The following is a 12,221-nucleotide window of genomic DNA, read 5'->3' as shown; positions in this document are numbered from 1 at the left end:
AATATGGACTGGATTATGTAAATAATAATAATAAAAAAACTATATTTGATTTGATTTTTTTATTTTTTTTTATCATTTAGTCCTCTTGTATTCCGGCATTCGATCTGGCTCTTTTCTTAGAGTAACCGTCCTTCTGATTTTATAAAATAAAAATTAATTGTACATACACATGAAAATAAGCAACTTTGTAATATACCTTTAACAGTGAAATCTTTTTTCTTTTTTTTTTCCCTCCTCCTGGTTGGATGATAGGAGTAGTAGTCTGCGCTTGCAAGTTAAATTAAAAAATAAAAATAACAAATCCGGAGGATGTAATGGTAGATTGTACCATACCATTTATCCTAAACACGTTTCGCCAGACACAGATTAAAAATTTTTTTTAGTTCTTCTGATGAAGTTGGTTTAACTTCAAAACGTGTTGGGGATGAACTATCATAATCTTTGTTAAAAACAAAAAAAACCCCAATCCTTAATCTTGCAATCTTCACACTGGCCACTGGGGCTTTTTTAGTCTCCTATTTCGTGTGATTTCAGGAACAGTTTTCAGCGCTCTCATTATCATCAGAGGAAGGATTACAATAACTGATATCACATCTATACACAATAGATGACACAGGAGCCAGCAGTCACAAAAGCTGACCTTCACAATGACCTTTTGCACACGCTCATTAGTTGCTTTGAAATCTAAAGATAGTTGGGAGCCGTCCGTTGTGGATAATTTATTTGTGCATTTCCTGAAAAAGGATTCTTGAAAAAGCCTCAGTGGCCTGTGTGAAACATTTAAATTTTTGTTTTTATTTTATTTTTAATTAAGATACTGATATGAGAAAACAAATATACCGTATATAATTGAAGAGTTGCCATAATATAACGCTTTTCCCATTAGTCACTGCTACGCCGACGATTCCGGAGCTAAAGAGGACCTGAGGAATGGCAGATTAGGGATGGAGTCAGAGAGGAGTGACTGACGGCGCTCACCTCCGTGCCTGCTCGCCGGCCGTTACTTTGCTGAATGCCTGCGGCCAGAGGAAGGTACCGGGTGGCCGCAGACATTCAGCAATTTTTTTTTTCAAAGTTCGTCCCTGCTAAGCAGGCGTCCCTCGTCTCTGCCCTGGGGTATGGGTTGGCGTTTAATAAGGTGTTTGGATTAATTTGAGAGGAGTGAGCCCAATTGTGATTTTTACTATGTTGTCAATACGACGGCACCATTAGGTCAATTTTGAGTTTCAGGGCTCCAGAAAAGCTGTACTGGAGGTCAACAGAGAACCTTGAGGCTTATAATTGTTCTATATTTGTTTGCTTGTATCTCGCTGTGCTAATATTTGGCATTGCCAGACGGACGATTAATGCCGCTTAACCCCCCCCCCCCCCCAAATAAAATCCCCGAAGCGCTCTTCCCACCATTGCAGGCTGCCAGTGCCAGCGGCGTGTGATAAAGCTGTAGCCTCCTGTCAGGATGCAATTATTAATCTCCCCATGCAGCTCGGGATGCGGCGGCGTGGCTGAGGACCGTGCTAGGTGCCCACAAGAGGCCGGGAGGTGACGGGCCGATCTATATTTAATGTTGTCTTCAATTATTAAGTCTGAAATGGAACCTCAAAGGGTTGCAAGGAAAAGTAGTAACGTAAGACGGAGCGGGGGGCCGGCAACTTCTAAGGGGCCCATTCTGTGCCAGTCAGGCTGAAAAAAATCAACAAAATGGTAATGAATTCGGGCAGTGAGCAGGGGTGAAGAGCAGAGGGCGTGCGGCTAATAAAGGGTGGCACTCCCCGCCGTGGGCATACCTCTATTGTCTGTCCCCGGCTAGCCTTCTCTTCAAAGCCGCTATTCCTGAAAAGGTTTGTGTGCATTAATAAGACAGTATAAACTTTTGTTTTCATCTCTTTGTGGCTTTAAGGAACTTTGTTTTTGGCTTATTTTCTCTGGATGAGAAAAAAAAATCCTATTTAAAGGGGCAGTGTATTAGCTATAGTGCCTGTGATGGATTGGATGGAATCCTGCTTCTTGGATCCCTCCCCCTGCGATCTGTCGCTCAGCAGGAAAGCTTTCAGTTTCCCTGCAGCACCACCGCAGGACAAAATAAGTATTACACCGTTCTCATTAAAATCAACCAAGTTGTGTCCTCCAGGGCAAAAGGTGCTCTTTATAACTTCTCTAAGCTAAAAGATGAGGTTCATTGATTGGGACCCGCTAGGGCAGTGTTCCCCAAGTCCGGTCCTCAAGAGCCACCAACAGGTCATGTTTTCAGGATTTCCTTAGTATTGCACAGGTCATTGAATGCTTGCCTGTCCATGTGATGCAATTATCACCTGTGCAATTCTAAGGAAATCCTGAAAACATGACCTGTTGGTGGCTCTTGAGGACCGGAGTTGGGGAACACTGCTCTAGGGCAGAGTTCCCCAACTCCAGTCCTCAAGGCCCACCAACAGATCATGCTTTCAGGTTTTCCTTTGTTTTGCACAGGTAATGCAATTATCACCTGGGCAATACTAAGGAAATCCTGAAAACATGACCTGTTGGTGGGCCTTGAGGACTGGAGTTGGGGACCCCTGCTCTAGGGAATCCCCTATAATTGGGCCACGCTGCTGTGCTGCGACTGAAATCCTGCAGGATGAACTTACAAACTTTTCTCTCTTCTTTTCCAGTTTGCTGCTTTGTGGTGCACAAACGCTGCCATGAATTCGTCACGTTCTCCTGTCCCGGTGCCGACAAGGGACCCGCATCTGATGTGAGTAAAATCAGTCCAAATTTTGGCCAACAATAGCAACCCATTGCCAGATTATCAGATGTTCTGGATTATGGGATGTTGTTTTTTTTTGTTTTTTTTTAATACCGAATGATGGTGCCAGGGAGCGCTCCTCAATGGGATCATTGTACTACTCGAGAGTGTTGCATGAAAATAGTCCAAATTGAACCGATTCCAAAGTGCGAGTCGTCAGCGCGATGGAAAACATCCTGATAGACAGACGCTCCAGCATATGCTTACACAGTAATGATTACATTTCTATATTAAGCCTGAAAATTGCACATTGCACAACTGCAGCCACGAGATGATTGATGGACGGTCTCTGAACAGTCGGAAGGGGCTTTTTGAGATCGTAAAATAATCTCCGCTTTGCATGAAACTTGCTAGATGTCTGGCGGTTCTTTTTGCTAAAGGGCCACACAGTCCATTTTCTATTTATGTCATTAAAGATTATCTCCATCTCCAAAAATCTGCCCTCCTATGGCATAATTCCTTATCTTTGGGGCACCGCAACTGATCAGCTTATTTAAAGCGCATGCAGTACCCTTTACTGCCACTACACAGTGTATGGCGCTGTCCCCCTCCTCGTACACCTCAGCACCATCAATCGGTTGATCAGTGTGAGTGCCGATCTATTGATCATTTATATTAAAGTCCCTGGAATGTTTGTATAGTTGTAAAATATGCATAGTGTAATTTATAGAGTATGGTGATTACCCCAAATATATTGATTTACTTTTTTTTTTTTTTTTTGTCTAAAGTAGTGATTTCTATTTAAAGCGTTGTCTCACGAAGGTAACCTCTTTAACAATATTAGTCAACTGATCGCTGTGAGACCAGCTTCTCTATTCTCCACCGATCAACTTTTATTGCCTATAGTGGCCACTGCTGGTAGAATGAAGTATAACAAGAGATACATGTAAAAAAAGACCTGTCACTTGCTCAGATAAAATTAAATTTAAATACCTTGTAAAAATAAAAAAAAAACAATCCCTGAATTCCCCTGATTCTACCGCTTTTTTTCCGTTTTACGCTGCGTCGATCCATTGCAGAGATATTCACATGTGTTGCTTTTGGAATTCTGTATGTGAAATTTCTGTAGGCTGGCCAACAGAGTGTTTCTTCAGAGTCGTCTCTGGGGGCGTACACTTTCACCCTTTCTTCCTAAACTCTAGCAATCACAGCAGGGCAGCGTCTGAGTAGTGGATCAGCTGCCAAGCTGTGATTGGTAACCGTGCCTTGGGGGGGAGGGTTCAAAGAACACGCCCTGCTGAAATGCCCAGTGTATTATGAGCAGAGACTTCACACACTGCTCTCTAAAAGCAACAAATGTGAATATCTTCGCAATGGAGCGACGTAGAGAAAAACCGAAAAGAGCGACGGAATCGGAACAGCTTGAGGATTTTAACTAGGTATATAACTCCTTTTTTTTTTAACAGGTTTTTTTAAATGTATAACGAGCAGAGAAATGCATGAACGTCTTTGGGTCCCTAAAAGCAAGTGCTGCTTCTTATGAGTCGCTTTACGATCTGACTCGAAGAGTAAGGTCAAAAGTGTAGAACATCTCAATTATGCCCTCATGGGACATATTGGAAGGAGGCGTCTATGATTGAGATGCATGAAAGTCGTTCTTATACCTGTTCTCGTGTATTACGTATGACATTGTGGACAGGCCTTATGTATAAAATCCAGCATGGCGGTAAGCTTGGGGATAAATCACATGCAGGCAATATAACGATATTGGAATGACTGCATTATGCTCCTCAGCAGTGCACCAGATGCAAGCAGCCGAGGTAATTCCAAAGAAAATCCCTGTATGCCTATGGTGGTAATGGGATTAGAGCGGAGCCAGCCCGGTAGTGGATGGAAACTGATCACCTTGTACTTTGCATATTTTACCATTGTGATATATACTTACATTCTTATTAGGCTTGCAAGGTCAGTGGAGCGACGGACACGTGAGATTTCTCTGCTGCTGCATGACTGTCTAATGATGGTTCTTTCAGGTGCATGGTACATATCTGCATTGTCACTGGAAGCCTTGCAGTACGCCTCAGACACTGTTGTCATCTAGTCATGCAATATTTTCACCAGTTCCTATCTACTTTACATAAACGAGCAGCTTCTCACAAGTATAACCTAAAGGAATTATCTAAACAAAATAGAGCAGAACCTCAGGGGCGGAGCCTGGCACAACCAGTGTCTACACTGTGCTCCGCCCCCGCAGATCCTGCAAAAGGCTATCTGTTTTATCTTGAGTTTTTAATTACCTAGAAGACTTCCTTTGTCATCTGAAGGGTCACATGACCAGTTTGCGGGAGTTTGATGTGATTATGGGCAGACAACAAGGAACAATGAAGTGTGGATCCTAATGTTTTTTTATTGATTGTGGTCATGGGACTTTTTTCAAAGGGAATCCTTTACGGTAATATGAGCAAATCTGTCATCTGATGGTCTCCTTTTTATTACGCCATATATATGGTGCCCTAACAGGAATTTTAATCGGAGCATGAAGTGTTAACCAAAGTACAGGGTAGTAAGTAAAAGAGGACGGACTGATATCACCCCACCCCCATATTATACATTTATGGCCTATGCAGATAATTTTTCCATAACTGTGGGCCCATCATTGTAGTAAGGCCACTGACTAATGAAAGGTTTGCAATTTCAGTCCCAAAATTTCACACTATTTGGCACTTTTTGGGATATTTACCCATTAAATAGAGTCTATTGATTTCAGTTGTGTAATACCTCACTTCACCTGCGGAGGTGCTGCAGGGAAACTGATCACTAGTTCACTAGGAGGCAATAGCTGATTGCTGGAGGTCCTAGGAGTAGGATATCCTACCATCCCGTTTTCGTTGCTGGGCCTTTCCAAGAAGATGGCATTACCTAAATTCACAGAACACGTTTCAAAGGTGAGAATATGGTTTTTGGCAGGAAATTGTTGATCGGGGAGCAGCTTGTCTTAGGGTTCCTGATGATCTGGGTGTGTATAGGACTCATTATAATCTCTATTTCAGGGGGAGGATGTACTCGTCTATTATTGGGGCATCTTGTATACGGTGTAATATAAAGTGGTCTGTCTAATTAAATAGATTCCTACTTTCTAACTTTAAAGGGATGATAAAATAACAGCTATTCGCTTCCATAATCACCCGACCATGGGTCATTGTGCATTACATATGGCTAAGATGCAAAACCACACAAAACCTGATCAAAGGATGTGGTGCTATGTTTGAATGCAAGCAGCCATATTTTTTTTGATCATGTGCAACCCCTTTAAGTATATTATTAACATTAACATGATCATTATTCAAGATAGAATGAGCAACGCATGAAAAACACATTACAGCACATTGACCGTGCATGGACTGCATGCGGCGGATCCAAGGTCATCAGGAATGTCTAATCCCACCAACTAAGTTCATTCTCGTATTTGGCCATATTTATTCTCAAAAGTTTGTGCACCCCCAGGTATTAAGCCTTTGTTAATATGAACATACAGCTCTGGATGATAATCATGTGGATGGGGGACGGGGGTCTGCTAAACTGATCATTGGGGTGAGATGTGGGGCTGGTAAGCTGTGATTATTGGGGGGTCTGGTAAGCTGTGATTATTGGCAGAAGTCTGGGAAGTTGTGATTATTCGGGGTGGGCTGGTAAGCTGTGATTATTGGTGGGAGTCTGGGAAGTTGTGATTATTGGGGTGGGCTGGTAAGCTGTGATTATTGGGGGGTCTAGTAGGCTGTAATTGTTAGGGGGTCTGGTAAGCAGTGTTTATTGGTGGGAGTCTGGGAAGTTGTCTGGAGGGGTCTGGGAAGTTGTGATTATTGGGGGTGGTCTGGTAAGCTGTGATTATTGGGGGGGTCTAGTAAGCTGTAATTGTTAGGGGGTCTGGTAAGCTGTTTTTATTGGTGGGAGTCTGGGAAGTTGTGATTATTGGTGGGGCGTTTGGCAAATTGTGATGTTTGCAGTCCTAAGCACTGTTTGGATTATGTTTTCCCATTCCCTTTATTTTTGGCTCAGCCGCCTGCAGCCATTCTACATATGTTCTGTGTCTCTATCGACTGACTTGTAAACTGATGAAGTGTCTTAAATTGAGTCTTGTAGACGGTGATGACCTCGGGGCCCAACAATACTGAGACACAGCTGAACATCTCAGCATTGTGCAGAATCCTCCCCATCTTCCCTATAGATGTGAGGCCGCATCTGCTGCCCTCTTTTGGTAGGATTCAGGAACTACAGTTTGTATATGTGTGTTTCGGCTCCTAAAATGATAATTACATGGATAAACTATCAAAATGGATCACCGAGGGAAGTGAGACCTATTTAATGATGTGTATAGATTGTATTGTGACATCTGGCGACAGATCCACTTTTAATATCATGGTATTTTCTGCTGATTTCTCAATTGCTCCCTCTACTGGCTGAGGTTTGATATTTGAGGGTTTTTCCACCTGTTGCAAAACTATAATCTTCAGCATGCCATTACATCTTCAGGCTGTCGGGGTGTGATGGGAGCTGCAGGTTTACAAGAGGGAGTCGTAGCACGATTAGCAGATAGATAATGGTCTGCAGATTGGATCTCAAGTCCTGTAACCTCTAATTGCAGAAGACCCCGGAGCCAATGTCCGTAAGCAAGAATGAACCGCAGCTCTGGAGTATAATACAGGATGTAACTCAGGATCAGTAATGTATGTACACAAGTGACTGCACCAGCAGAATAGTGAGTGCAGCTCTGGAGTATAATACAGGAAGTAACTCAGGATCAGTAATGTAATGTATGTACACAGTGACTGCACCAGCAGAATAGTGAGTGCAGCTCTGGGGTATAATACAGGATGTAACTCAGGATCAGTAATGTAATGTATGTACACAAGTGACTGCACCAGCAGAATAGTGAGTGCAGCTCTGGGGTATAATGCAGGATGTAACTCAGGATCAGTAATGTAATGTATGTACACAGTGACTGCACCAGCAGAATAGTGAGTGCAGCTCTGGGGTATAATGCAGGATGTAACTCAGGATCAGTAATGTATGTACACAGTGACTGCACCATCAGAATAGTGAGTGCAGCTCTGGAGTATAATACAGGATGTAACTCAGGATCAGTAATGTAATGTATGTACACAGTGACTGCACCATCAGAATAGTGAGTGCAGCTCTGGAGTATAATACAGGATGTAACTTGGGATCAGTAATGTAGTGTATGCGCACAGTTACTGCACCATCAGAATAGTGAGTGCAGCTCTGGAGTATAATACAGGATGTAACTCAGGATCAGTAATGTAATGTATGTACACAGTGACTGCACGAGCAGAATAGTGAGTGCAGCTCTGGAGTATGATACAGGATGTAACTCAGGATCAGTAATGTAATGTATGTACACAGTGACTGCACCATCAGAATAGTGAGTGCAGCTCTGGAGTATAATACAGGATGTAACTCAGGATCAGTAATGTAGTGTATGCGCACAGTTACTGCACCATCAGAATAGTGAGTGCAGCTCTGGGGTATAATACAAGATGTAACTCCGGATCAGTAATGTATGTACACAGTGACTGCACCAGCAGAATAGTGAGTGCAGCACTGGAGTATAATACAGGATGTAACTCAGGATCAGTAATGTAATGTATGTACACAGTGACTGCACCAGCAGAATAGTGAGTGCAGCTCTGGGGTATAATACAGGATGTAACTCAGGATCAGTAATGTAATGTATACGCACAGTTACTGCTCTAGCAGAATAGTGAGTGCAGCTGTTGGTGGATATAATACAGGATGAGAGAGTTTGTCCGTCATTCATTCAACTTTAGTTGCGGTAAAAACTCTGCTACATATACAAACTTTCTGTTTATATTCTGGTTATGGCTTGTGGTGAAAGGTTTGTGATGGCGGCATGCAGACAAGTCTTTAATCATGAGCATTGTCATCTTAATCTCTGCTGCAAGGTCATTTACTAAATGGAGACCTGTGGCGAGCTTCTTGACACAGGGGAGCGATGAAGACGTAACATGATCACAGCCCGGCCATGAAGTACAACTTGGGTTACAGGGAGAGGGCAAACCGTGTGTAACCGGAGGAGCAATCTCAACGCTTCACATTACAGAGAACGAAAGGAAACAACCGGGAGGGTTTTGCTAAAGTAAAGTGGGATATAATTTCGGGGGCCACAAATCACTCGTGGTCCCTCATTTCTATATGTATGTGTTGGTGTGTATATTATATAGATGACTAGAGAGTGGGACAGAAACCTGTAATGTCTGGACCAGAAGATGGGTGAAACCGCACCCCATATTGGATGATTTACTCCATTTCTGGTTGTTTTGGGGTGATCCTGGGAGAAGTGAATGAAAAGCCCCATGTTGACATTCCTTAAGTTATGTGATGTCCTCTCAACGTTTGTATCCACATCCCAGAAACTACCACTTTTGAGCCCATTGGTATATGTGCAGCCCCCATTACGGTCCCATTTTTACAAGACAATAGGCAAAAAATAGGATACATTTTTCAGTGGCAGGCTTGACTGGGTCCCATCCTTTAGTACCCTGGCCAGCCCCCAAATCAATTTGGGTCTTTTTTTTTTAATTTTTATCAAAACCGACATGGTACCATTCATCCTGATCCTCCTTATGCATGAATAGAACCCTAGAATCGCTAACAGTCATTTGGAACAGGCGACCAAAGGCCGTAACGTAAGGTCCCTTCAAATTAATATAAAATGTACTTCTAAAGCTCTGTAATATAGAATGGCACACTACATAAGTATATGTCAGGTGCCACCATATTTGAGGGCAGAGGAGCGTATTCTATGTTCATTTGCGCATTGTTGATCTGACCTCTGATGCGTCCCTCTGTAGAGGCATCCCTGCAGAGGAGTGTGATGCGGTGCAGCGTAGTTATGGCTGCCACCGCCGCCTTGCTCGCTCTTGTGCAATCTGCTGCCATTCATACTTAATGTGCTCTGTGAGCTGGGAAGCCTCTTAGAAGAGTTTTAAGCGCTAAGGAGCTTTGAAGGCTGCGGCGCAGCGGAATATGCAGCTCGCTCTGCGAATCATTCGCCAGATTCCTACTATTCCAGCTGCATTAACCCTTCTGTAACATCTCTCCCTGCCAGCTGTGCCCATTAAGTGCCATCAATCCTCTAGCAAGACCATTGCACAAGTCATGTTCCCCCCTCATCAATTTACATGAACGCACATTAATTTGATTAATTCTTTCGCCCCCTTTTTTTTTTTACTCGCCAGGCTATGTCCGATATTGCAGCTTACACTTGGTCACCTTTAATGAAGCTCGGCTGCAATACTGGACACAACCTGTGGGCTACGGTGGTGCTATTTTTTTTTTTTTTTAATAAAGTGGAAATGTTTTTCTAATCCTTTAGGCTATGTTCACATGTTGCGTTTTTTGCTGAGGTTTTTTACATTTTGGAGGCAAAATTTGCTTTCTTGGCAGTAAAGAAGCTGCTTACTAAAAGCAGTTTTTTTTTTTTAATTTTTGGCCTTTTTTTTTTTTTTTCTTTTCAGGTCCTTTTGCCGCTGGTGCATGCTGGCAAAGCTTAGTGCCCCCCTACCACCCCCCCCCCCAAAAAAAAAAATAATAATAATTATGCAACTTCCTGAGTTTTCTGCAACAAAACCTGATAACCTGTGTTTTTTTGCGGAGGTTTTGCAGTTACTCATTGCTTTTTATGGGTTTCTATTGCTTTCTATGGCATTTTTACAGTTAGGGGCACAGTAATTGCCTTTCCCTGGCAACTCGCGCTATGCCACTGCTGTAATTAGACCTTTTTCCCCAAACGTAAGCTAAAAGATCAAAACATTGACCCCCACAAAACTCTGTATTATAGATAAGCAACAAGATGCAAGTATGCGTATAGATTCATAGACTGAGGTGTCAGAATATACTGGTGTGAATGGTTCCTGGGTCGTTCATTCCTGCATTTTTTTTAATCAAAATTGTCTCCCAGAAATACCGTCTTTGTGGCCCATAGCAACCAATCACAGCGCAGCTTTCATTTTAGCAGAGCCTTTTAAAAAATAAAACTCGAGTTCTGATTGGTCGCTAGGGGCAACAAGCAGAGTTTCTTTGTAGATGGTTTTACAAAATGAGGCCTACAAAGCCTAGGTGGTGGTATCACATGAAGTAGTGCCCAAATAACGGTCGTACAGTACTGACACCCCTTATACACTGCAAAGTAAATATATTTCTCACACCATATAGTGCAAACATGTGTAAGGCTGGTTTCACACTTGCGTTTCAAAACACATGCATTTAAAAAAAAAAAAAAAAAAAACGCATGGTGAAAAAACGCATGTAAACGCGTGCAAACGCTGCGTTTTTTTGACGCATGCGTTTTTGCATGTGGTGAAAAAAACGCGGCGTTTTGACGCGTTTACATGTGTTTTTTCATGCGTTTGCGTTTTTTAAACGCATGCAGATAAATGTGTGACAGCTGCCAATCATTAAAATAAAGTAAAAAACCCACTATAAACAGAAAGAGCTAGGGTTAGGGGTAGGGATCCTAACCCTAACCCTAAAGGGATCCTAACCCTATCCCTAACCCTAAAGGGATCCTAACCCTAACCCTAAAGGGATCCTAACCCTATCCCTAACCCTAAAGGGATCCTAACCCTACCCCTAACCCTAAAGGGATCCTAACCCTACCCCTAAACCTAAAGGTATCCTAACCCTAACCCTACCCTTAAAGGGATTAGGAGTAGGGGTAGGATCCCTTTATCAATTTCATGGTGTGGGGTGGTTTATCAGTGTGTTTTAATGTTTTTTTTTTTGTTTTTTTTTTTAAACGCATGCGTTTTTAACGCATGCAAACGCATGTGGTTAAAAACGCATGCGATTACATAGACAGCAATGCATTTTTTTGCCGCAAAAAAACACATGCGTTTTTTCGCGGCAAAAAAAAACGCCGCTAAAAATACTACATGTTGCATTTCTGCAACACAACGCATGCAGAAAAAAAACGCATGCGTTGCAAAAACGTGTCAAAACGCATACAAAAAAAGCATGCGTTTTTAATGTTAAATATAGGGGGGGGGGGAAGCATGCTTTTTTTGCGTTTTTTGCTGCAAAAACGCAAAAAAAAAAAAAACGCAAATGTGAAACCACCCTAAGACCGCAATGGGGGTCACAAGTCGTGAGGTTCCGGGCATAGCATATTGACATGATTTTGGATCATGGCTCTGGAAATTGTGGATTATTTTGAGGTCTCTGTGGTGGAGGGAGCCATTCTTGTATTATAAATGAAATGATTAGCAATTTTTTTCTTTTCTATTTTTATTTGCTGGGGGGACGGTGAGGTCGCAGCTCTCTGAGGGGAGTTCCCGCGCTGTAAAGAGTGTAATTACCAGCAAGCGATTCGAGAATAAAAATAGCAGCTTTGGAGTGTGGGATTATGAAGATTCGGCAGCTGACGGGGCTGTGGGCTTTCAATAGAGTGAAATCTAATGAGAAT

General features: G+C 42.5%; 1 protein-coding gene across 3 annotated transcripts in view; it reads left to right on the top strand.

Moving 5' to 3' along the window:
• The window catches only part of PRKCB (protein kinase C beta), a 133,824-nt gene that overhangs the window by 52,264 nt on the left and 69,339 nt on the right, over positions 1–12,221 (top strand). For all 3 annotated transcript variants that reach the window (XR_011314727.1, XM_069734541.1, XM_069734540.1), the window contains exon 3: positions 2,646–2,728. Coding sequence is in view for 2 of the 3 variants with exons in the window: in XM_069734541.1 (XP_069590642.1) it covers positions 2,646–2,728 (83 nt within the window). In the remaining variant the exon portion in view is untranslated. The remainder of the gene's footprint in view (positions 1–2,645; positions 2,729–12,221) is intronic.

Source organism: Ranitomeya imitator, chromosome 7, assembly GCF_032444005.1.
Source record: "Ranitomeya imitator isolate aRanImi1 chromosome 7, aRanImi1.pri, whole genome shotgun sequence".
NCBI classification, from domain to species: domain Eukaryota; kingdom Metazoa; phylum Chordata; class Amphibia; order Anura; family Dendrobatidae; genus Ranitomeya; species Ranitomeya imitator.
Note: the sequence above shows the minus strand (reverse complement) of the source record. Positions and strands in the feature narration are given on the sequence as shown.